Consider the following 26,844-nt stretch of genomic DNA (forward strand, 5'->3'; position numbering starts at 1 on the left):
TACAGATTATATTTACATTACAAGCTCCCCTTCCTGTTATTATCCTAGAGTCTCAGAGCCCATATACTTTATTCAGAAAACCTTTTACAAATTAGAAATGGAAGCACTAAATCATAAAAGGAAATTATTTCTAGGGTTGACTTTGGGCAAATAGGCATAAAAGAATTTTTTAAGACTATTACTGGTTCACATGCTAAACAAAACCCTCTCCCAACAAGACAATGCAGCAAGTCTATGGGTATTAAATGCAGTCTTGTTAGATTTCAAAACCTCTGGTGAGCCTATAAGAACCAACTATTTCAACACCTTATTCTTAATCCTCCAACAAGGAACACATATGGTCTACCAGTTATTTGGAAATGTTTAACTTTCCAACGTCACACCAACGTCTCTTGGCTTCCAAGTGACTCACTATAAGAGAGCAAACCTGCGAGATGACTTGTGTCTGGTGTCCTCCTTCTCTCTGTGTCGTCTCTCTCTGTGTCGTTCTTCTTTCTCTCGACTTGCTCTGTGACGCTCATACCCTCTTTCCGCATACTCCCTGTATCTGTATCGTTCTTCGTCACTGAAATTGGAATAAAAACTTTTCATGACAACTGGACTAATTGAGTCTAAGCCAGAAGCCTCCATGTTGTTGTTATTAGCATCTTATACAGAATAGATGCAAAATACATTTGTTGAACTGAGGGAAACGATGCCATTCCCCAATTATTACTAGATCTAATATAAAACAATTACATGTTAAAGGTCCAATTTTGTTTTGTGCCTTCACAGTTATTTAGAAATTTTATGTAACAATGAGGGTTTTTTCCAAAAAAAACTGGGAGCAATAACAGATTTAAAATTTCATTGGCTTCATTTTGTTTCTTTTAAAATTAAAAGCATGTTTGTATATCTTAGCTTTCCAACCAAAACTCTTAAATTTTTAGTATCTCTGTGTGCCCAAGATTTTATAAGTAAAGATACCTGGCTCACAATGGCTACAAGCGGAAAGTAGATGAAAGTGCTTACGTTCTTCAATCACATGAAGAATACATTCATCTCATGAAGAAGTATGTAAGCCTGAAGAACAGAAGGACATCAAAGCAGCTTCCACAATATCCACACACAATGCAGGCAGAACTGCTTGTGGACACACAGTCTGACATCCCAATTGCTTAATACTCTGGGTACGTGTGTGGCTGGGGATGGGCAGAGTCCCCTGGACGACAGCAAGTGCACACACCTCTGCTGCAGCTCCATTTCCTGACTTTATTTTTTTTATTTTTTTTTCAACGTTTATTTATTTTTGGGACAGAGAGAGACAGAGCATGAACGGGGGAGGGGCAGAGAGAGAGGGAGACACAGAATCGGAAACAGGCTCCAGGCTCTGAGCCATCAGCCCAGAGCCTGATGCGGGGCTCGAACTCATGGACCGTGAGATCGTGACCTGGCTGAAGTCGGACGCTTAACCGACTGCGCCACCCAGGCGCCCCAACCATTTCCTGACTTTAGATCGAACGGACTGGTGAAGCTAGGACTCATGGCTAGAGTTGGACGGTAGTCTCCTTTTTTTTTTAACCTCTCTAGACTGGTCCTCTTTTTGCGTCTCTTCACTTACAGTCTTCCCTCCAGCTTTCTCTTAATCTTTCCAATCTTTTTTTGGTTGTTGTTCACAGAGGTCAACACTTTCTACAACCTATTATCAGTAAACTCCCTTAGGATAAAAAATATCTTCTAGAACACTACACACTAAAGGGCTCTGGTTTCTAGAAAGGTCTAATACAAATTATTAAATCAGTAACTTGCATGACGCATCGAGATGTTAAGGTATATGAGTCAAAGTAACAGGACACAGAATCAGTTAAAAGTATGAGCCACATGAAAGAAAAAGTCAACTTAATTATGGTCTCCTACCAAAAGTAATGATTCAGTAGTGCTACAACTAACGTCTCCTATTATTGACCAAGTTCTTCCTGCCTGAGATACAGTAAACATTTCAAAAACTTACTAAAAAAAGTATACTGTATGTACCCACATGGATCCACATTTTCTGACCATAAACATATACTCTGTATTTGGACAGTGGAAGCATGGGGCCTGAAATGCAATGCTGCGCTGCATTAAGACGGGAAGTGCAGAACAGACCAAGGACCACATCCTGATCCTGCTACTGACTAAATGTGTGACCCAGGGTAAATTAGTTAACCTCTCTGGACCTGTTTTCTCATCTGTAAAACTGGCAAGTGTCATTTTCAAGGTTGTCGGAGAACTGGCACAACAGTGGGCCCTCAATAAATGGCAGCTAACATGCAGGCTCTCCCCATCTTCAGTCAATTCAGTGCTCAATTTTTTAGAAGCAGAGCCTTTTTCATAAAAGTGACTGACTCTCTTATAATGTTTCTGAAGGGGAATAACCATGACAAACGATTATCATAAATAGTATCCTCCATAAAAATGAGGCCTTCTTTGTATTGGGTTTACATAAAAATAACTAAGGTCAATTATTGCAATTTGTCATTTGTAACCCTCTTTTCTCTCTCATCCTAACACCAACTCTTGTTAGCTGTGAGGTCCCTAATATTCTGAAGACAGCCACAGGATGTGGTGTCGGAAGATTCGGCCTCACACACAGAACATAATGAGGATCTGTCCTTCCGTCCCCTTCTCTGATAAGCAGCTGTGGCGCAAAGGTTTCTCTAGGCCTGGAAATCATTACAGCTCACTTCAAACACCCTAAAATGACCAGCCTTCTTTCGGGCCCACACTTAAGCAGCCTAAAAAACAGATGTTGAGACTGGTCTATAATTTTCAAAACAATGACCCTGTAATTTGTAAGATAACACACACTACATGCCTTATTTCAAAATGTCAGTCTTTAGGAAAAATGGCCCTTACTTTTATACTTCACTGGGGTTTTCCAGAGAACACTATTCCTGGGATAATCCAGAACAACACAAAATTCCTCCATCTTTTACTGCTCTGTCCTTGAACTTTTAGTCAGATTTTGGTAAACACTGACTCCTGATGCCCTATAGCTTACCAATATGAAAATCAAATGTGGTTTAACTATTAATCGTTTTAAGTCTCCATAAAAACTGAGTAACATCTGTGCATGCGTGTATTTGAAACTGAAGAATCAGAGAATTTAGCCTCAAATATTCTATAAATGTATTATTTACACAAAGAATTTATGAACTCTAGCAAAGCAATTCAATTTAGTCTTCTTACGTATATCAAGTTTACATTCAGCACCTTGTGAACATGTACATTCTAGAAATAACTGCTATCTCAAATATATCCATTTGAATTACATTAGAAAAATTCAGCTTCTGGGGCGCCTGGGTGGCTCAGTCAGTTAAGCGTCCAACTTCAACTCAGGTCATGATCTCACGTTTTATGAGTTCGATCCCCACATCAGGCTCTGTGCTGACAGCTCAGAGTCTGGAGCCTGCTCCGGATTCTGTGTCTCCCTCTCTCTCTGCCCTCCTCCTGCTCATGCTCTCCCTCTCCCTCTCTCTCTCTCTCTCAAATAAACAAAAAAAAAATTTTTTAAAAAAGGGAAACAATTCATTGCCTGAAAGTAATGCTCTTGAATGTAACAGAATTACGCACTATGTGGTCAAGGTTAACAGCACATATCCCATCGCACTATATTCATACTGAAACACAAAACCTACACACACACTTATTGTATCAACCTTTACTTATTTATACTTAATAAAATGTTATCAGCTCCTACAGTCACTATTAGGAGCTATAGGAAGGAAAAAGATGAATAAATAAAAGATGAATAAATCCTATTGTTTCTTATGGCACTTTTTTTTTTAGGTAACGCTTAAAACTGCTAACCCGTCCTAGTCCCCTTGACAACATTACATGCTTAAATCTGTAAGGATAGTGTGTGAGTATTTCTGTATCCTTAGCACATAGCTCTGTTCCTGGCATATAACAGGGATCAGAAAATGTCAGTTACATGAATGAATGAATCACCTCCACCCACTGATAAAGAAAGTGCATACAGAGTAATAAGAAAAATAAAAAGTAACAGAATTTTTTAACTAATTTCAAGACTAAAAAGGATTTTAAGTAATATCTCAACCACTTTTTTCAGTAGCCCATATAGCTCTCTACCGTTGTCTTAATTTCTTCACACATCCATTTCCTCATCTGCCAAGTCAAAATTTAGATTAGATAATCCCTAAGGACCTTTTTGGAGTAAGAAGTCTATAACTACATGATCACATCTAACAAAACAAATGCTGCCTGAATCAAGTATATGCTCACATCCTTAATTGATCTAGCAAAATCAGAAAACTGTCTATGTACATTTATCCCATCCATAAAAATAGCTGGTATAAAAAAAGTTATTTTGACTCATTTCATTCTATATTGTGATGGTACCAAGACTGTATATATTTAAATGTTTATTTTTGAGAGACAGAGTGTGTGTGTGCATGCAAATGCAGGGGCACAGAAGGGGTGGAGGGACAGAGGATCTGAAGCGGGCTCTGTGCTGATGGTAGTTCCATGCAGGGCTTTAACTCTAAACTGTGAGATCATGACCTGTGCCAAAGTCGGATGCTTAACTGACTAAGCTGCCCAGGTACCCCACCAAGACTGATATTTTAACGAGATGCTAAAATTAATGCTTTCCTAATGATAAAGTTTGATTTTTCTTCATTTCAAAATCTGCCTAGCTAAAACAGAGTTTCACACAACAGCTTTCAGAACTGTCTTTACTATATTCATCTTCCTCCCCTGAAACGTATGGCATTTTATCATTGCATGTTAGGCATTGACTATACAAAGTGCTGAGAATACAGAAATGGAAGATGGTGGCCAACACCCTCAGAGAGGCTTGCTAAGAAAGACATGCTTTAAAGAAGATACGCTAAATACTTGGCAAGTGAAGGAAATAATTCCATTTTTTGGGGGGTTCAGAAAAGCTCACAGAAGACAGGAACAACATGAACGAGTATGGAATTATGGGGGATTTCCAAAATACCATCTAGTTCAGCATAGCTAAAACATGCGATATACTGGCTTGAGAGAGAACTGGGTGTTCTAAAGTGTAGGAAGGTGTACTGGCCTGGGACCTGTGGATCATTAGGAGAATTCTGAATTATTCTCTAGACCAGCACACGTGCCAGTACCACGTCAGCGTATGAATTCCTTCCAGTGGCACAAAACGTTCTGAGGCATCGACTGCCACCCACAACTTCCAGAAACTTTCCTAAACGTGAACTGCGTAATGATACATACCAGCAGGTAAAGCATCATGCAGCTTCTCCAATCTCTTCTCTCACAATCAACTTCCTAGCCCTTTACAAAAGGCATTCCTTTTACCAATTTTACTCTGATACATTGACTCAGGGTGCAAAAACAATCATGGCATTAAAAATATCTAATTTAAGGGGCTCCTGGGTGGTTCAGTCAAACATCCAACTTTGGCTCAGGTCATGATCTCACAATCCGTGAGTTTGAGCCCTGCGTTGTGCTCTGTGCTGACAGCTCGGAGCCTGGAGCCTGCTTCGGATTCTCTGTCTCCCTCTCTCTGACCCTCCCCCATTCATGCTCTTTGTCTCAAAAATAAACATGAAAAAAAAATTTTTTTTTAGATATCTAATTTAAAATATTAATGTCAGATCTATTTTATTCAAGGAATAACAAAGCTTCTATAAGGCTTTCAGTCTTCCTATCTGACACATTTTTCTGTCAAGGATAAAATACGGAGTAAGAAATGGGAGTATTCTGTCTTCTGGGATGTCCTAACTTCAGATATACTATACGTAAAGTAGTGTGGTGGAAGTCATAAACAATTTTCCTTGACCTAGTTAAAACAACAAACAAACAAAATCCACTGAAGTCCCTCTGAAGAAAAGCAAATCAAAAGTGTTGAGGGGCAGCATCTTATACTCATTTAAAGTGAACAAAAAAATGAAATCAGACGTCTTTTCTGATAAAAACTTGTGATTTGGCTGTCAGGACTGATGAGAGCTGTCTTTTACCAATTAAGTTATACGGTAGCTATTTTCCATAAATGGAATGAGGAAAAATTGCAACTCCAAGGTTTGCATGAAAATATTTAACAAAGGCTGTTTTAAAGGCTATCTGCAAAGATGTATTAAAATGAACAATTCTTTCTGAGCATATTAAGTTTAAAAAGATGCATCTGGGGCGCATAGGTGGCTCAGTTGGTTGGGCCTCCGACTTTGGCTCAGGCCATGATCTCGCAGTTTGTGAGTTCAAGCCCCGCGTGGGGGCTCTGTGCTGAGAGCTCAGAGCCTGGAGCCTGCTTCGGATTCTGTGTCTCCCTCTCTCTCTGCCCTTTTCCCACTCACACTCTGTCTGTCCGTCTCTCTCTCTCTCGAAATAAACAAACATTGAAAAAATTAAAAAAAAAAAAGATACATCTAAAAGTAACTTTAAACGAGTATAACTGGAAGTTTTTTGAGAAGTCTTAGTAAAGCCCTTTTGGTGTTCTTTCATAAATTCTAGTTTTCTCAGTTTAAATTCCTGAATGTACTGGGTTGAATTGTGTCTCCTCCCGCCCCCTGAAAAAGATGAGTTTGAGCCCTAACCCCTATATCTGTGAATGTGACTATTTTTGGAAACAGGGTCTTTGCAGATGTAATTAAGTCAAGGTGAGGTCATACTGGATTTGGTTGCACCCCAATCCAATGACTGATATCCTTATAAACAGAGAGAAATTTGGACAGAGACACAGAAGGGAAGATGAGACATGAAGACAGAAACACAAACTGGGGTGACGCATCTCAGAACCAAAAACACCGAGGACTGCTAACAACCACCAGAAGTTACAAGAAATGGAACAGATCATTCCTCAGAGCCTATGAAAATGAGGAAGATAGGCTGGCACCTTGGTATCAGACCTGTAGCCTCCAGAACTGCAGAAAGTATTCACTATTGTTCTAGTCCACCAGTGTGTCGGACTTGGTAATGGCAGCCCAAGGAAACAGTTACACTGAGTAACAAATACTTTCACAAACCAGGAGGTTTCCAGTTCTCTGCTTTCAAGAAAATTGAATAGCTGATAGAGCCGACAGATCCTTAAAAATAATTTTGATGAGGGGCACCTGGGTGCCTGCTGACAGCTCAGAGCCTGGAGCCCGCTTCAGATTCTGTGTCTCCCTCTCTCTCTGCCCCTCCCCCGCTCGTGCTGGTGCTGTCTCTCTCTCTCTCAAAAATAAACAAACATTAAAAAAAATAATAGTTTTGATGACAGGTTACCTATGTAAATCTGGCATATCACTGAATCTACAGGTGCTCAATTAATTAAACGATAGAGCCACAACAAAATTCCATCAATTCTCATTTAAGTATTTTATGTGAACAAGGCTTATATATATATATATATATATATATATATATACACATATATATATAATATATATTTTATATATATATATTAATTTTTTTTAGAAGAAACATAATTAATGGAAAAGTCTGTTTTTTCCTAGCCACAGTAATATTCACTCATGAATACATATACTTAATTGGGGATGGGCAGAAGTCCTCCATAATATTAAGGGATGTAGTTCCACTAAATTATTTTCAAAGGTTGCTCTATCTATATATATTTAAATAATAATTAAAATGAGGGGAAAATTTTTTTAAATACTTAATCTTACAGTCATAAATTTTTTAGACATTTAAACTTACTATAGGTATGCTGCAAGAAAAATGGATAGAATGATCCATTTTTAAAAACTTATTCAAGAATAAAAATATTTTACAGAGGAATAAAATTCTTTGGGGAAAGTTGCTCAGAAATAAGAATTCAAACAGAGAAATGTGAAATTTCCAACTGTTAAAAGAGAGTCTGTTACATGCATTTTTACAAAATATGATGACGAGGTTTAGCAAATCACTATAATGCTCTTAACCCACTGGGTATGTTTAAAATTTGAGTGATTTTATTTTAAAATTGTAATGTTTATAATATACTGGAAATTATCTCTTGCCAACTATTTAAACTTAAGATAAAAATCTTAGATGAAAAGATAAAAATATTTTCAAATTCCTTTAAGGAAGAAGTAAACAAATTGAAGATTACTGTTTTGCATAATGGAAAGCATCTAGGAATTTAAAAAGCCTTAATGCTTTTCATTGGTTATACTAACTACTCTTAAAGCAATCCTTTCCCAAGTGAATTAGATTTTCCATCCTTGCACCAAATATAAATTCTAAAGTGTACATGAAATACATGTGTACGAATTCCTGCACGTTCAACAAACCTGTTAAAAACACTTGGTGTAGGACTGTGATCACGCTCCCGCTCTCTCTCTCTGGTGCGCTCTCTTTCTCTGTCTCGATCACGGTCTCGCTCCCGGTCTCGGTCTCTGTCTCTATCTCGGTCTTTCTCTCTTCTTGCATAATAGTCCCACTGCTTGCTGGTATCCACAAGACTAGGCCATGAAGGAGCAGAACCAGGAAGGTGGGGAAAGGCAACTAAAGAAAAAGACAGAAACAATTCAAAACAAAAGTTATGGCACTTAAACAAAATGAGACAGACAAAACTCTACTGAAAAACAAAACTCCCACCAAAAATGTTTCATCTATAGATTATAATGGAAACCTAGGTTATAAATAGAAAAGAGAAATAATGCATGGTAAATACCCATAGTTTGAGGTAACATACAGAAACAAACCTTAAAGCCCTAACATACAAAGACAGGAACCAGAATTAGATACACCACAAACTTTCCAATACTAAAAACATAAACCAGACATCTTCAAAGTGTTGAGAGAAAGTAATGGTCAACCTAGAAAGATACCCTAAACAAAATTAAATCTCAAGAATAAGAATAAAACAAAGACATTCACAGATTCAAAAATGAGCAAAAGTGGGGGCGCCTGGGTGGCTCAGTCGATTAAGCGGCTGACACTTGATTGCAGCCTAGGTCATGATCTCATGTTTCACTGAGTTTGAACCCAGCATCAAGCTCTCCACTCCCAGCACAGAGCCGGCTTCGGATCCTCTGTCTTCCTCACTGCCCTTTCCCCTTCGCACGCATGCTCTCTCCCTCTCAAAAGTGAATACACGTTAAAAAAAAATTTTTTTTTAAATGAGCAGAAGTTTTAACAGACTTCACCAAAAGAACTTCTATGAAATATATACATAATACATTCCAAAAGTAACCACTAAAATAATAGAAACAAAATGTATAATTTCAAAACACTACAAGGAAAAATAGAATTTAAAAAAATATCTGAAAAACTCAGTTCAAAAAGACCTGGAAAGGATGAGGGTTAGAGAAGACAAGTTTGATCAGTTCAATAATCACAGTAATTCAAGAGACTGAATTCACCAGTTAAACGAAAGAGTTTGATTAGTACTTTGAAAAACTCTGAAAACAAAAAAACAAAACCTCTAATATTCTGAACATAAAGGACATAAAAACAACAAAATGGTTGAAAGCAGAAAGATGAGAGGAACAGTAAAATACCAATCCCCCTAATCTCTGTAGCTCTTCAGAAAAGGCTAGATTAACAACAAAGCAGACTCACAAAGAAGGATTACCTGGACAGAAAGGGCCACGAAAAGGGAATAGACGATGCATCTCACCAAGAGACAGAACTAAACTTTCAGGTGGCTAACAAACAAGCTTAAATTTTTAGAGAGTAAAATAGCTTGAATATATAGAAATAAAAAAATCCACCTTGATCATGGAAGATTACAATAACTGCTCTCAATTACTGCCAGTATAAAACAATTTTACTACAAATAATAGAAGACAAAACAATTTTACTAGATAATAGAAGATTTGAGCAAAACACTGTTAATAGGCTTGATTTAATGAATATAACAGAATACTGCCCAAAACAGCTAAATAATAATCATTCTTCTCAAGCACATATGAAACACTTATAAAAGTACATTATGTACTTTCATAAGTAAAATAGACAACCTAATCTCTATACATTTCAAATTAAAGACACATTTCCGAAAATGCAGGGGTAAAAAAAAATAAATTTTAAATCATTTAGGAACTGAACATAAAAATATGACATCAAAAGTATAGGGATGCAAACTGTTCTGGAGAGAAATTTAATCTTAAAAAACATTAGATGCATTAGAAAAGATGGAAGGCTAAAGCTTAAGAACTTAGACACAAACATAATAATCATACAAAAAGGAGATAATAAAGATAAAGTAGACTAGAAAAGAACCATACAATAAGAAAAAAAACTGAAAGGTGGTTTTTGAAGACTAGACAAAACATAACAATATTCTGACAAGATTAAGAAAAAAAGAGGCCACATAATCAAAACCAAAAAAACCCACAATTACAGATGTTACAGACATTAAGAATACAGAGGATATACTTTATACCTATGCATTTAAAAACTTAGCTGAAATGGACTAATTTCAAATGATCAATCAATAATTTACCAAAACGTGACTCAAGAATGGAAAGAAATCTTCACTGCTCCCCTATGAAAGACATTGATCAGTAACTTGAAACCTTCCCAAGAGACTAGATCATTTTTACAGTTGAGTTTTACTAATTATAAGGTACAGACCATTCTAATATATAAACTTCAAAGAATAGAAAAAAAAGATTATTCTCTAACTTATCCCACGTGGCTTGTTAATACCCAAACCAGTTAAAGACAATACAAATAAAGAAAAATTATAGGCTAATCTTACATATGAACATAGATGTCAAAATCCTAAATCAATCAATGTTTATTATTATTTTTTTAAAGATAACTAATCATGACCATGTTAGGTTTATCTTAGCAAATAAACAGTGACTTGATGTTAGAAAAATTTAGAAATTTACCACATTAGCAGATTAGAGAAGAAAAACGGTATGGTTATCTCAGAAAGCATTTGATTAAAACTCAAAATCCATTCAGTTTAAAGGCTCTTGAAAACTTTCCTTGATCTGATATAGGACTCCATCAAAAACCAAATAGCAAAAAAAGCCTGGTAGTAAAAATGTAAAAGCATTTTCCTTAAAAATAAAGGGGGGGGAAGGGGCTTATAAGACAAGAACTCCACTTTCAGTACTCCAACATTACAAAGAGATGCTGGTCAGAACAGTTAAGAACCCTCCCACAAAACAAACAAACAAACAAACAAACAAACAAAAAACAGGGAGGGAAGCAAGAATCTGAAAAGTAACAAAATCATTATCTGCAGATATGTATTACAGGCTAAAAAGCCTTTATAGACAAATTATACTGAGTTCAACAGATAACTGGCTACAAGATCAATATACATATTGATTACTATATACATACTATATGTATAAATAGAACAAATACCAATCCTATTTCTAAATACAAGCAAATACGAAACAGGAAGTTCGAATGAATATATCACTTAAAACAACAAAAACATTAGATACCAATGACTAAATCTAACCAAAGACGTGCAAAAATTGTGTAAAGATAATTATAGCACTTGATTGAAATATATTAAAGAACATCTCCACAAATGAAGAGAGTCCTTGTTCGTTGATGGACTCAATGCTGTAAAATACAAATTCCACACAAAATGATCTAAGCATCAGTGTAATTCCAATCTAGTTTAGAAACAGCCAGGACTCTGGAGCCAGGCTGCCTGGTTTCAGCTCCTGATTCTGCCACTTATTCTGTGGTACCAGGGAAACCACTTAATCTGGCTGTTCTTCAATTACTTCATCCATAAAATGGGAATAGTAACAGTACACCTGCTTTAAAAGCTGTCAGGACTACATGAGTTAACAGCGTTTTGTCTAAAGTAAGCATAATATAAATGTCACTAATCTAAATCTCAAAACAGTCGTTCATGGAACTTCCAAAGCTGATTTCAGAATGGATATGTAAGAGCAATGGCACCAGAATACTTCTGAAGCAGAATAAGTAGGTAGATTTTGCTGAACCAGATAGGAGATTTACTATAAAACTCAGTAATTAAGCTAATGTGGCATTATTAGCAAAGGAGAGTTAGTCAAGTCTAGGAAGCCATGAAACAGATTCAAGCGTACATGGAAACCTGATGGATGGGACATTATAAATCCCTCAAGGGGGATAAACTATTCAACAAATAACACTGGGACAATTATATCATTACCTTATAACACAGGCAAAAATGAACACCAGATGGCTTAAGGACATACATGAAAAACAAAATCTGAAAACATTTTTGGGGAAAAAAACCTTGAGATGGAGAAAGTCACAGTTCAAATGTGAAAACAATTATATTTTTTTAAGTTTATTTATTTTGAGACCAAGCAAGTACAAGCAGGGTAGGGACCGAGAGAGAGGGGAGAGAGAGAATCCCAAGCAGGCCCCACACTGTCAGTGCAGAGCCTGATGCGGTGCTTGAACCCACGAACTGTGAGATCATGACCTGAGCTGAAACCAAGAGTTGGATGCTTAACCGATGGAAACCACCCAGGCACCCCAAATATGAACCCAATTAAAATGTAGTATGATTTTACAGTTGATGAAGTCTAAGAAAAAAAAAAGGTAACTTCTATTTGCCATTGGAACTTTCTCCTTTGCAGGGCTTGAGTATTATCCTTATCTCTATACAATATTTATATAGTCCTAATAATGTAAATATGGTTTATTGTTTAGCTTTCAGAATAAAAAATTTGTCAGGGCACAGATAGTTTGGGTTATAGGACAGAATATAAATGTTCCTAAGCAGAAGTATGGCTGACCAAAGCTGGCAGGCGGAGGGGGAAGAAGAGGTGAAGACCTGGAAATTTACTTGGTGATAGGCACTTGATAGTACATGAAACCAAGGACATGTAGATAACAGAAAGAGGTACAAAAATAGTCATAACTTCACTGGTGGGGAAAAGAGAGGGGTAGTGATGGTAAGTGAGCAAAATACACATCTATCATAAGAGGATGATAACAGATGGTATCTATAGTTATATAAATCAAGAAATAGAGTGATAAGCTTATATACAAATGCTATGCAGACCATCAGAAGAACTAAAAAGCATCAAAAATGCTGGTCTCTGCAGTTCTTTGATATTTCTCCAAAATACTTTTTAACTGGGTCTTACTTTATAAGCACAATATATTTAAGTTTATTCATTTTGAGAGTGTGTGTGAATGTGCATGAGCAGGGGAGGGGAGGGGAGGGGGGAAGGGGGAGGAAAGAAAGAGAAAGAGAGAAAGAGAGAAAGAGACAGAGACAGAGACAGACAATCCCAAGCAGGTTCTGTGCTTTTACCGCACAGCCTGACACGGGGCTCAATCCCATGAACCATGAGATCATGACCTGAGCCAAAATTAAGAGTCAGACGCTCAATCGACTGAGCCACCCAGGTGCCATGAGCACATTCTTAATATATTAATATGCACATCAAGAAAAATTAGTAAGCAGTGTTTGAGGATAAATTACAAAATCCTAAAATAAATTAACAAAGGTAAAACAGAATTACCAACACAGAGGAAGATGTATCATCATCTACATTTCAAAGCTTTGTTTGATTAGGATGAAGAAAACTCCTTTCTTCTCATTAATTTTTTCAATGTGCTTTATAACTCTTATTACTAAAGAAGTCCTTCGTATTTTAAAAAAAATGCTTCTGAGAGAGGTGTTGGGGTTGGAAAGAGTGAAAAGAAAACTCTTGCTAATATACTGATTAAAAATTTGCATATATTACTTTGAGAAAAAGCTAAATGCTTAATAAATACTAAATAATGAAATCTTCCACAAGGAAACTGTATAGGTAACCTCAAGAATGAAGTCTTACTCCTTCTGATATGGGCCAGTCCTCATGTTTATGTGTACGGAAACAAATATACAAGGACTCTCACGAAAAAGAAAAGGACAAGTGCCTTAAAAAAAGGTAAAAATAAAATTTTAAATAATTAAACAAGTAATGGGTGCCAAGGCCTTACATATTATGGGCATTGTGCTGAGCCCTTTATGCTCAAACTTTATTTTACAGAGGAGGAAAAGGATTTAGGTTATTTAAGTTATCCCAAGTTACAAGGATAAGACAGACGCAGGACCCACCCCCAGGCTAACTGCAGGACCTGTGCTTTAACAATCAAGCTACCCGGCCTCAAAGTGCAGAAAAGAGAGAGAACTCGGAGCTTGCTGGAGATGGTGGGGATCATCATAAAAATCACAGCTAATATTTGAGGGTTTATTAAATGGTAGGATGAAGGTGCTTTAATGTAGTCTCACTAAGTTTAATAGTGAAGATCTATGAAAGTCACATAAATAATGAGAGGGAAAAGTAAGACTCCAACCTAAGGAGCAGGACTTCCTGGGAGCCCAGCAAGAACTAATAAACAAACCAACAAACCAATAAAAGGCTGTATAATCACTGAAACAAGTCAACAGAAACAACCACCTTTTGATGTGAATAAAGGGCATACATGTAGTCTGGACAAGGTGGGTCTGAAGGACAGTACAACACCCTGATACAGATACCTACCTGGTAAATGGATGTAGATGACTGACACTTGACCTACTACCAAGATTTATAACTTCTACTGTGCAAATGCCTTTGGGGGATTTCCATGTTCTCCATCCCCAGTGGTACTACCTGAATACAAGACACCATCATTTCTTCCCCGGATTATTCCAGTAGTTTCTTGTTCCCCAAATCAAGCAGCATTTTTGCCATTCCTCCTTCCATCCACTCTACAAATCCACAATTTCCTCACAGTAAGTAGCCAACATGGACCTTTTCCAAATGTAAGTCTAGCAATTTCATAGCTCAGCATAGAACTAAATGGCTCCTCACAGCCTTCTGAATAAGGTTGAAAATCTATACAGCATGGCTATCACATCTTGCACAACCTCCTGTCTCCTCTCTAAACATTCATCATGCAATCTCTACACTCCAGCCACACCAGACTTCTTTCAGTTCATGCCTACCGGCTTCTCTCTCACCCCTATGCCTCTGAACATGATTTCAATCTCAAATAACATTATCTCCCTCTCCACCCCTTCTGGAGTGGGAGACCCCCTCCACTATGCTCCCATGACACCTTCTTCTGTCACCTGGCTGTTCCTCACCAGGCTATAAATTTGATAAGGGTTTATAGCTTACTGTATCCCTAAAATTAGTGCAGTGCATAGCACTTTTAAAATAAATGAATGGATGATCAAGAGATCTAAGCAGAAGGCGGTATCAGAAGCCCCTAGAATGGATTACTTTGTAAAGAGTGAACAGGAAAGAAGACCTAGCCAAATGATCTAGAAGAAAAAAACAGGGGAAGAGGAGAACAAGGTTAGCTGGATGACCTGAAGCAAGAAACAAAAAGATTATGAACGAAATTTGAGACAATTTGCTGACAAATCCTAAATCCTTTTAGGAAAAGGCAAGGTACAAATATCCATGCTGTCACCATTTACTAATTTTTAAGAGTACAGTTGATAAAAAATAAAAATTCTTCTGTAAAGTAACCTAGAATGTAAGACATAGTTATTCCTTTAGTTAATATTTTTTAATTGCTCTGTAAGGTAGTACTTTAAACCATAGAAGTATGTTTTTATTGCTTTAAAAATATTTAAATACTGGTTCAGACTGAATCTGGGCAGCTAAAAATAATACTTACCATTGCCATATGGAAAAGCACGTGCAGAACGACTATCGTAACCCGAGGAATGTCCACTGTTGAAGAAAAATGTATTTTTATGTGTTGCAAATAAGTTCTAAATTTTAACAGTTTGGTGCAAATGCAAAACATCAAGGCAGAATTATGTCTTTCATTTAACTACCATATAATGATAAACCTTAATTCTGTAATTTAATTTTATAATACAAACACAGGCTTTTAACCTGAAAACATATTAAACCTAATACCCACTTGTAAAAAAATATAGCTTCCTAGTACTTTTAATGTGAACACAATCAATTCAGCTTGATTCCCAAGGTAAGAGAAAACTTTGAGACTAACAGAGTACTTGAGACTTTGCTAAAATTTAATCTTAAAAAAAGAAAACAACAGGTTTTGGGGGCACCTGGGTGGCTCAGTCGGTTAAGCATCCGACTTCGGCCCAAGTCATGATCTCACGGTTTGTGAGTTCGAGCCCCGCATTGGGCTCTGTGCTGACAGCTTGGAGCCTGGAGCCTGCTTCAGATTCTGTGTCTCCCTCTCTTTCTGCCCCTCCCCAGCTCATGCTCGCACTCTGTCTCTGTCAAAAATAAATAAACTTAAACAACAGGTTTTAGGGCGCCTGAGTGGCTCAGTCGATTAAGCGTCTGTCTCTTGATTTCAGCTCAGGCCACTGTCTCGAGGTTCATGAGACTGAGTCCTGCAACAGTCTCCATGCTGAACCTGCTTCAGATTCTCTCCCTCTCTCTCTGCCCCTTCCCCACTTGTACTCTCTCTCAAATAAATAAAACTTAAAAAAAAAAAAAAAAAAAAAAAAAAAAAAAAAAAGGGTTTTAATGATTCAGAAATTCAGCCCCACTGACAGGATAAACAAATAATACTTTTTAACATTTACTGATTGAGAAAAATATTTAACAAGGACATAATAAAATTAAATCCTTATATTCTCACAATTAAGACTGGGCTTTATCATTTCCTTTTTGAAAATTATGTGTGGTTTGATGCTATTGATGTAAAGTTCTCACAATTTTTCTATTAATAGAATTTGGATCATTTTTCAGAAATACACTATTTTCATCAAATTTACTTGGTACTTTAGAGGAAATAGTAATGGCTACCATTTTTTATTGATTTCTATCTGCCAAGAATTGTGCTGATTGTTCTATTCACTCGCTGTTTTAATCTTCACAACTCTATCTAAACACCATTTGGTAAAAAGGGAACAGTCTCAAAGAACAGTTATGAACCTTGCCCACCAGCACAAAACTAAGGAATTCTGAAGCCAAACTCTGAGCCAGATCGGAGACTTCCAAAACCTATATTGTTCAACACCATATTGCCATCTATGTAAATAAATGGCATCTCTGTAAAGAGGTAAATACTCTCTAGTACAGCACTTCTAGTGCTGCAGGGCATAAAAAATAAGGCTACTGCCATGTAGAATGGATCCAATCTTCCTTTGTGAAAGCTGAGTTACTGCAGGCTCATAAAGAATAGGGCAGCTTTTATTATGGTCCCCATTAAGAACTGTCCTTAATCATAAAACAGACGTGCATTATTCATGATTACTAGTCATCTGTAGACACCACAAAAATGACTACAGCCACGTTTTTACCAATCTAGGAATTTCTTTCATCAGTGTGTCATAAATCAAACCAAGATATTTCAAAATACTATCATTTGGTTTTCTCTGTGCTGTGTTGTTACGGGACTATAGGTCCAACGTCTTACATAAAAGTAGCTAACCCAGATCCAGACTCAGGCACTACTTCATGTTTACAAAATTAAATCTCTGAAAATATCACCAAGATACGTATGTGACTTTTCTGTCAAAAGTCTACAAATGATAAAAAAGTTTTATACTATCCATACTGATTTACCTTTCTATTGTTGGGATAAGAGATGGAGGTGGAGCGCCTGGTGGAGGAGGAAAACCTGAAACATTCAATCATAAGATAAAAAAAGTTAATAGAATGTCCATTTAATGTCAAGTATGAAACAAAGTTGCTGCGTATCACTAAATTTCTCTGGGGACATAACGTGCTTCTCTATGTTATAATGGACAGAAAAAATGAAGCTTAAACTTATAAACAGATTTTTTGAGCAGGAAAACTTTAAATGAACAGTCTGGTCTAATACACAGAGCACAAACTGGGAGTCAGGACACCCGGTCATATTTTCAGCACCACACACAGCCCATTTTGTGAGTATGAGAAAGTTAATCTCAATGCCTTACCTTATCCATATATAAACAGTAGTAGTGTTGCCACCAGATATGTTATACTTGAAATACTTTTGAAGAAAAGCAAATAAAATAGCATTTACCTCTTTCAAAAAATACTTTGTTTTAGATGTATAGAAATTTCCTTAAAATTATAATTTTTAAATAAAATCTTACCAGTAAATATATAAATGCTTAAGGCTGAGAACATCCATCATAAAATATGTTTTAGATAGCACAACCCTGAAGAACTATTTTACAAAGAAGGGCACATAATATAGTTTCTGGATTAGTCTGGAAGGAAAATAATTTGTATCTTTATCATGAGGTCTGCATTCTCAGTAATTCATAATACCTAAATGAAATACCACAGAATATGGCTAAAAGGGACCTTAACAGTTAATCTACTCTGCACTTGCAAGTTCCGATGGTCAATAAAGCATCCCAACAAAAGACTTTAAGATTCTACAACTTATGATACCAATTCCTTCCAAGTTCTAACAACCCTCACTGTCAGGAAATGATCTAAATTACGTGACTTACATCTCTCACACTACAATTCATATGCTGTCCTGAATGACAACAAGAAGCAATCCATAGTCATATACTCTCTATCACCCTCTACATATTTGAAAACACTTCCACTAAGCCTCCTTCTTCGGTCATTGATGTAAAAATGAATCCCAGTTCTCTTAACCCTTCTCAAAGTCCATTTAAATCCATTTTCGGCCCTGCTGCAAGTTGTTTCAAGTTCACCATGCTCATCTTCACTGCACCCAGTGTCAGGATCTGTAACTTCTCTATTAAACATCTCAGAACTGTGAAGTTTAGCAATTAATGGGAGGAAAAAGCCTATCTTATACACCCTTTCAACCACATTTCTTTTTAAACTAGACAAACCAATGGCTCCTTTAGATGACTTTTCCTGATAAGCCTTTTTCAGCCACATTGATATACAATCAGTGACTCACTATCCCACAACTACATATGCATACTATCCTCTGCTACCTAAACTTCCACGATTTCTGTTTATCAAGGTCATTGTGAATCCAGACCCACCCTTCCGAGCAATGTCATCTCTTCTTTTTATATTCCTTGGCCTTTAATACTGAACTCAGTAAAACACTTGCTATCACATTTGCATCACACTCCAAAAAAATATTTTTACAAAGGCAACACTGACAAAGTATCAAAAAACAACCCTTGGTCACATACAAACTATTGATCACACCATTACAACAATCAACAATTTAATGACCACCCTAAGAACAACCATCTGACCAGTTGTCAATCTACCTAATTGTATGGTTCAGAACGTATTTTCTCACGATACTGAGTTATGCCAGCAGGGTAAAAAAATCAGAAACCATGAAAAAGTCAAGATAAATGATCCTTCTCTTCTCTTTGCAGTTGCTTTAGCATATAAAAAATTCACTGGTCTGAAAAAACTTTTTCATACAAATATTTTTTTATATCCCATACTGTTTTCTTCAACAAATTGATATGGTGAGAATTTTCTCAGACTCTCTATTTCTACAAAAAGTGGGTAAGACAGGTATAAGAAAACTAAATATCTTAATCAAAACTGGAATGAAGCAAAGGCAGAGCTGAAAATAGGACCTTGAAATCCCAATAGCCTATTCCACAGTCTAACCACATCGACACTGTCCCTCCTGGAACTATAAGCTTGAAATTTCATGTTTATTAACAATGATGGAGAAAACATGAAAAAAGTTTTACCTGGAGGTGGTACAGTTATTGGAATACCTAAAAAACAAGTGATGAAATTTAATATAGTAATTGGATTTTATAACCTGTTATGTATTTATGCCATCACCAAAAAAAAAACCTTTGAAATAAACCCCTCGCCTCATTTTCCTGGCTTATTCACTCAAAAGAAGCATTCTGTTTTCTTGCAGAGGACCAACAATTCCAGTATAACATCCGACTTCCTGATGAAACCCCAGTCTAACAACTTGGTAACAAGATTTGCCCCACTAGGTGTAATCACAAAGTTAGACATCAGTTAAAAAAGCACACTTGTGCATTTTTTGTGCACAAACATCAAACTCCATGAAATTAACACTAAGTTTGATAATCAACATCTGATCTTGTTATTTTAATAGAAAAATTGATCAACAGGCTCTTTAATACTGTACTTAATACGAGATAACTCTGAAGATGATAAATATTCACTTTAGTAAAGCTTTGTGGGACCTTCAAATGTTGCTGTGGATTGTTTTACTGCTGTTGACAGGATTGGGGAAAGGTTATTATTTCCTTTGATATGTGGGAGTAGAAAAGGGGGATATAGCCAATTCATATAGATGTGTGTGTGTGTGTGTGTGTGTGTGTGTGTGTATAGATATATATACGCACACACACACACACACCCAGGGCACATTAAGATAAATGTGGACAATTTACTTCTATAGGAGTCAGTATATACTAATCTGAATGACTCTCATTCATTTGCACATTATACACTTTAAGAAATAAACTATGCATAAATAAACATTCCTAATTTACACTGGTCAAATGTGCCCTTAAATCCTAATGTAAAACTTATGTGGCATACAAATTCTATTTTTTGTATGAAGAATAATGACATTTCTAATTAGGAAAATAGAAAAATTTTTCATGAAAAATTTTATACCATAATTTCAACAGTCAGAATGGTTTACTAAATCCTATCTTAAAAACTGCATCAAAATTCGTCCAAATGGGGGGGGGATGTCAAATTCATTAATTAAATGCATGGGGAAAAATAATGAAAACAATCACTTTCAAATGTTTTCTTGTCAATGGAAACATCTGCTAATAATTTAAATTTTTTCTGCACATGTTTTACCAGAATGAGAGGTTTATATAAAAAAAAATCTAAAGGTAGCCAGAGGCCTTAAAATGGAGAATGAGGCACCTGATTTAACTGCCCACACATTAAAGGATATGCTAAACTTACAAAACCAACAAGACTGAAAAAGATATATAAAATACATGTAAGCCGTTATGTTTCAAAAATTGTTAGACCTCCAAATGTCTACTAACTTCATCTACACCTCATGGCAATTCTGGTCCATCCTGAAGTTACCTTGCTGCTTCCTACATTACTAACAGAATCCAGCAAACAATACAAGCTAGCAGAGTCCCAGACACCATACTAAATGGGAAAAGTAAGAAAGGCAGAGCATATTAAGTGTTCTCAATATCCATTATTACCTGATTTTCTTTAGAACAGTATGAAGTCTTCAGAGCACTGTTTAACTTCACTATGTGGCCTAGTTTTTACATTTAACTACATGATTGCTTTCTTAGGGGTACAGTAGTCCCTCCTCAGCCATGCTTTCCAGTCTCAGCCACAGTCAACCACATCTGGAAGCAGGTGATTCTCCTTCTGACATACTGTCCGAAGGTCAATAGTAGCCTAATGCTATGTATGTCACAGTGCCTATGCCATTCACCTCACTTCATCTCGTGACGCAGGCATTGTATCATCTCACATCATCATGAGAAAGGTAAGCACAATACAGTAAGATATTTTGAGAGGGAGAGATCACATTCAAATAACATTTTACAGTATATTATTACAACTGTTCTACTTTATTATTGTTGTTAATCTCTTGCTGTGTCTAATTTCTATATTAAGCTTTATCACAGGCATGTAAAAGTGGGGAAAAAACTGAACCCGAAGATATAGGGTTCAGTACTATCTACCATTTCAGGTACTCACTGGGGGTCCTGGACCCTTGCAGATAAGGGGACAGCTACTATATAAGACAAAGAAAAAAACTGTATGCCAACTAGGCAAAGAACCCTGTAATCCTACTAAACTACTTAAATGGATACACGAGCAACATGCATCACTTTGGCTAACACTCACTACAGTGTACTAAAATGTGAATTCATGCAAAATAACTAAGAAATTACTAGTCAGCCCTCTCAAAATTTAGAATTTGAAAACATCAAAGTTGTCAAATTTTCACAAAACATAAAGATAAAAGTTATAAACAAATTATTAATTATGCTATGAAGGTTGTTAAAATTAGTCTTTTTTTCTAATGTTTGAGAGAGAGGGGCGCCTGGGTGGCTCAGTCGGTTAAGCATCTGACTTCAGTTCAGGTCATGATCTCACAGTCCATGAGTTCGAGCCCCGCGTCAGGCTCTGTGCTGACAGCTCAGAGCCTGGAGCCTGCTTCGGATTCTGTGTCTTCCTCTCTCTGCCCTTCCCCTGCTCGTGCTCTGTCTCTGTCTGTCTCTGTCTCTGTCTGTCTCAAAAATAAATAAAAACATTAAAAAAATCGAATATTTGAGAGAGAGAGAGAGAGAGAGAGAGAGAGAAAACACGAGTGGGGGAGGGGCAGCGAGAGAGGGGGACAGAGGATCCTAAGCAGGCTCTGCATTGACAGCAGCGAGCCCAATGTAGGGCTCAAACTCACGAACCGTGAGATCATGACCTGAACCAAAATGGGACTCTCAACCGACTGAGCCACTCAGGTGCCCCAAATTACAATCTGCTTTTAATTTTAATCTTTCTATAATAGTATCATAGGGCGGGCTTTTAAACAATCAACTGTAAAGAATTAAGAACAAAATGAAAAATCATGCCATATCTATATATAGATATAGATATACGTCTTTCTAGTCAATATCTACTCATCACAATGTTAGTATGAGAACCAGAAAAGGCCCTTGTGAGACCTCTAAGATATTTCAATGCAAATCTTTATTGGTTAATGTTTACTGAACCAGAACCACAAGGTTGATAAAACACAATACAAATCAATTCTTTGGTGTTATCAGATATATTTTCAAAATGCAACTACAAAAGTTTAATATGTGATATAATGTTAGGTCAATAGAATTCTCATATAAAAATCACTATTTAGTATTTGACTTTTGATAACAAGAGAAACAGTAAAGAAAGAGATAACTGGCCTCCAAAATTATTGTCCTCATCTTCAACACTCCCACCTTCCTGGCTACACACACACTACCTAAGCAACAGATATGAATTACACAGGCAAGTATTGTGTTTTACTGTTTCCTTTAACTGTAAAATGAGTATGAAAAAAGTTTATTATTTCCCTGGAAAGCCTCACGTAACAGTAATAAAAGTAAGATTTCTAGTACTGTAGGCCAAAGCTTTTAGAAAACTAATATTCAAGTTCTAATAGGACTGAGTAGATTAGGTTTTGAAACTTTAGTGACCACCAGAAAAACCTGGAGAGTTTGTTAAAACACAGATTGTTGGGTCTTGCCCCTAGAATTTCTGATTCAGTAGGTCTGCGGTATGGCCAGAGAATTAGCATTCCTATCAAGGAAATGATGATGATGCTGAGCAGAGACCATATTCAATGCATCAGATCCTAAACTTCTCTATGGATTGCTGCTCAACAGCTCAATATTCAATACACATGAAATAAATTCCATTCCAAATTTTTATGAAACAGAACATGTGACGCTTTGAAGTAAAATAATATAGCTGTAGGACAGCCTATACGATCTAACATCCTCAAAAGAAAGAGAATCGGATATAAGTTTTCCTGTAACGCGTACTCTTCCATGTAAAGCATGGGGGTGGGGATCCTGAAATCCTATTTGGGAAGTGAAGAAATTGAGACAAAGAAATAGAAAAGCAGCAGCCCTGTGATACTTATTTAAAGGAATTTACTATATTTTTAGTATTCGCACAAAATTAATAGAGGCTCTGTACTCAACAACAATAACAATGAAAACTGTGTATGAACTCATTCTCAATGTAGCCCATCATTATTTTTCTAAGGCAGAAAAAAGTTACACGCTAGATAGCCTGACATAGCTTCTAATGATCCCTGCCTCTTGCTGATTTACGCCTTTGTATATATACATTTGGTATTCATACCCTCCCCTGGGTGTGGACTAGATAAATAATGACTTATTTCTACACAAAAGATCTAGCAAAAATGACAGGATGTCACTTCTGTGTCTAGGTTAAAAAAGACAGTGACTTCTATTTTGCCGGTATCCTCTACTGTCTTCTCAACATTCATGCTTTCATGAACCAAGCTGCAACAAAGGAAATGAAATGAATCTTGATTTCAACAAAGAGGTGACTGATCTTGAAAGAGTAATTTCTCAGTCAAGCCTTTGAGATGACCATCTCAAAGTCTGTGGCAGACTCTGAAGCAGAGACCCAGCTAAGCTGTACCCACTCCTAACCCACAATAACTATTTAATAATAAATGTATGTTGTTTGAAGCCACTACTTTCTGAAGTGACTTGCTACTCTACAACAGCTAACCAATATTTTTAATTTTTAAATATTACCTTCCACACTACATGCTTTTCTATGCATGAGTATTTTTAAGATTATATATACACACAAATGGTCTACCATCTACCCTGTAAGAAAAGAAACAGATGTAGAATACCATACAACTATTTAACGATTAAAGTAAAACAGTTCATTACAGGGTGCAAAAAAGGATGGAGTAATGTTTTTAAAAATTTGTTAAAAAGGGGGCGCCTGGGTGGCGCAGTCGGTTAAGCGTCCGACTTCAGCCAGGTCACGACCTCTCCGTCCGGGAGTTCGAGCCCCGCGTCGGGCTCTGGGCTGATGGCTCAGAGCCTGGAGCCTGTTTCCGATTCTGTGTCTCCCTCTCTCTCTGCCCCTCCCCCGTTCATGCTCTGTCTCTCTCTGTCCCAAAAATAAAATAAAAAAAAAAACGTTGGAAAAAAAAATTTGTTAAAAGGTGCTATCGTCACAAAACTTAAAACAACAAAGTTATCAGTCTACGCCATACCTAAAAGGTAAACAAGACAATTTTATGTTAAGTATAAAGTGAACTATTTTATCCTTATTAGGAATACTTAATCCTCTAATTTATAAAATAATCTAAAGCCTACTGAACACAAAAATCCTACATTAGACAAATAAAAATATTTCTGAATAGAAATGTCAGTATTTTTACAAAGGAACTGGTCTCTATAAGCTCCAATATAATCACAAAATGATTGGAAGAGTGGCACAAACAAAAGGCAAATATTAAACCATGATTAAATTCTATAAAATGTAGCATCCACAGTACATTCGAAACGTAACTATTATAAAGGGAACACCCATGAGAAAAAAGGACATTCAAAAATCATCATTGTAGAGAAGGTTTTAATATCCATGAAGCTTACATTTAAATTAATTGTGCCAGTAATGTTCAAATGAAAAATAATTACAGATAATTAGCATTATTCCCTATTTTTAGTTCACTGAAAATATTAACCAGCTGTTGGGGGTTTTCTAATATAAAAAAAAACTTAAGAGAAAATGAGTACAGTTCTCAAAAACTTCAAGGAATATATTTTTAAAGGTACTTCTGGAAAAATTATTTTGGGCAAGCAGCGTCAGTTAATAGGCAGATTTACTGTATAAGACCAAAAATCTTACAGAACTATAAATATTAGTCTAATAAACATCATATCCATAAAACAGCTTCTCAAAATTGTACCTTCTCAAGGGTACAGATAATATTCACCCAGGATAGGCCAAGCTTTTGCCAAAGCAGCAATTCTTCAAGTGTTATCTGGAGATTCCCAGGGGTCTCTACCCTTCTAAGGAATCTGCAAGGTCAAAACTACTCTCATAAAAATACTAAGAAGTTATTTGCCATTTTCATGCTCATTCTCTTACAAGTGTCCAATCAAGTTTTCTAGAGGCTACACAATGTGTGAAACCACAGAAAGATTTAAGGCAGAAACAAACAGAAGAATTCAGCTTTTTTCTATTAAGCCACACAGTAATATTTGCAAAAGTATAGAATAAGGCCACTCTTTGCACTAAATGGTTTTTTTGTTTTGAAAAAAGTATTTTTCATACAAATGTTGTCTGAATGCTAATATGTAATAGACTTACTAAGAATATTTTTTAAATAATATTTCTCAGTTTTAATTTCTAATACAAAAAACAGATAAACCATGCATAAATAAAAGCTCTTTGCGGGGCCATATTAAGTTTAAGAGCCACTGTGCTGGAACCAGACTGCTAACAGAAAGCTAATCCAAAATGCAGACCTCAGAAGAAATGCAGCAAGACTCCAGAGGTGAGCTGCCTTTCTCCCTAATTCCCTGTATCATGGCTAAGCCAAAATCAAGATATTTAAGGAATTCACACAACTTTTAAGTTCATGTAATTCACGGTACTACGTGACTAGTGATACACTAAGGTACTTGACCACAGTCTTTCGGAATGAATTTAGGAAACCCTTCTTAACTACAGAACCCTATGCGTTTTCAAATCTAGATAAACAGGTTAACATTATATACAATTTTAAAAGCAGGCATGATTTTTCTCTGTGGTCTGAACTAGTGGGACTACAGTATTTCAGTAAAGCAAAAAGCCTTTTTCAACTTAACAGAATTCTACTCCTGAGAGTTTTGTTCTGAAGACTTACAGAACCATAGTCACATGAGCCTTAATTTTGATTAATGTAACAAGAAATGAGTTAAAATGAATCTGCCTTCTTTCAATAAACTCTATTTTCAAAAATGAAGATAACACAGGATGACACTAAAGTTAATCAACATTTAAAATTTTAAATTAAAAGTCTACAATAAAATGTAATATAGTTTGAACATAGTTTAAAAAAATAGTTTACAAACATTAATTAAATTATTTTAAAAACAAGGTAAGCCAGACACAGGACAAATACTGTATGATTTCACTTACATAAAGTACCTACAGTAGACAAATTCATAGAGAAAGAAATAAAGAGAGGCTACCAGGAGCTGGGGTAGGAGGTAAGAGTTATTGTCTACTGAGTACAGTTTTGTTATCAATAATGAAGAAGTTTTAGGTATAGACAGTAGCGATGGTTACACAACACAGTGTATTTAATGCCAGTGAACCATGAACTTATAAATGGTTAGAATAATAAATACTATGTACATTTTACCACAATAAAAAGTACCATAAAAATCAACTGTACTATATAGCATCAATCCTTCCAATGTTACAATTTTTCTTCCAATAAACAAGTACATCACAAGTTTATATTCACTAGACTTAACACAAATCAGGAAACACAAAACAGCAAAACCTCAGTTAACTAGATTTA

At 36.2% G+C, this 26,844-nt stretch overlaps 1 protein-coding gene across 30 annotated transcripts in view; it reads right to left on the minus strand.

Moving 5' to 3' along the window:
* Positions 1-26,844, minus strand: part of FIP1L1 (factor interacting with PAPOLA and CPSF1) — an 81,727-nt gene that overhangs the window by 3,500 nt on the left and 51,383 nt on the right. For 16 of the 30 annotated variants that reach the window (XM_043572641.1, XM_043572651.1, XM_043572645.1 and 13 more), the window contains 4 exons: positions 17,418-17,472; positions 15,538-15,593; positions 8,241-8,454; positions 428-565 (listed from right to left, as the gene is read on the minus strand). In XM_043572641.1, coding sequence (XP_043428576.1) covers positions 428-565; positions 8,241-8,454; positions 15,538-15,593; positions 17,418-17,472 — 463 coding nt within the window. Of the gene's footprint in view, positions 1-427; positions 566-8,240; positions 8,455-15,537; positions 15,594-17,417; positions 17,473-19,498; positions 19,526-26,844 lie in introns of all 30 variants that reach the window. The other 14 variants (XM_043572633.1, XM_043572638.1, XM_043572647.1 and 11 more) reach the window with 1 other exon arrangement.

Source organism: Prionailurus bengalensis, chromosome B1 (assembly GCF_016509475.1).
Source record: "Prionailurus bengalensis isolate Pbe53 chromosome B1, Fcat_Pben_1.1_paternal_pri, whole genome shotgun sequence".
Taxonomy (NCBI): domain Eukaryota; kingdom Metazoa; phylum Chordata; class Mammalia; order Carnivora; family Felidae; genus Prionailurus; species Prionailurus bengalensis.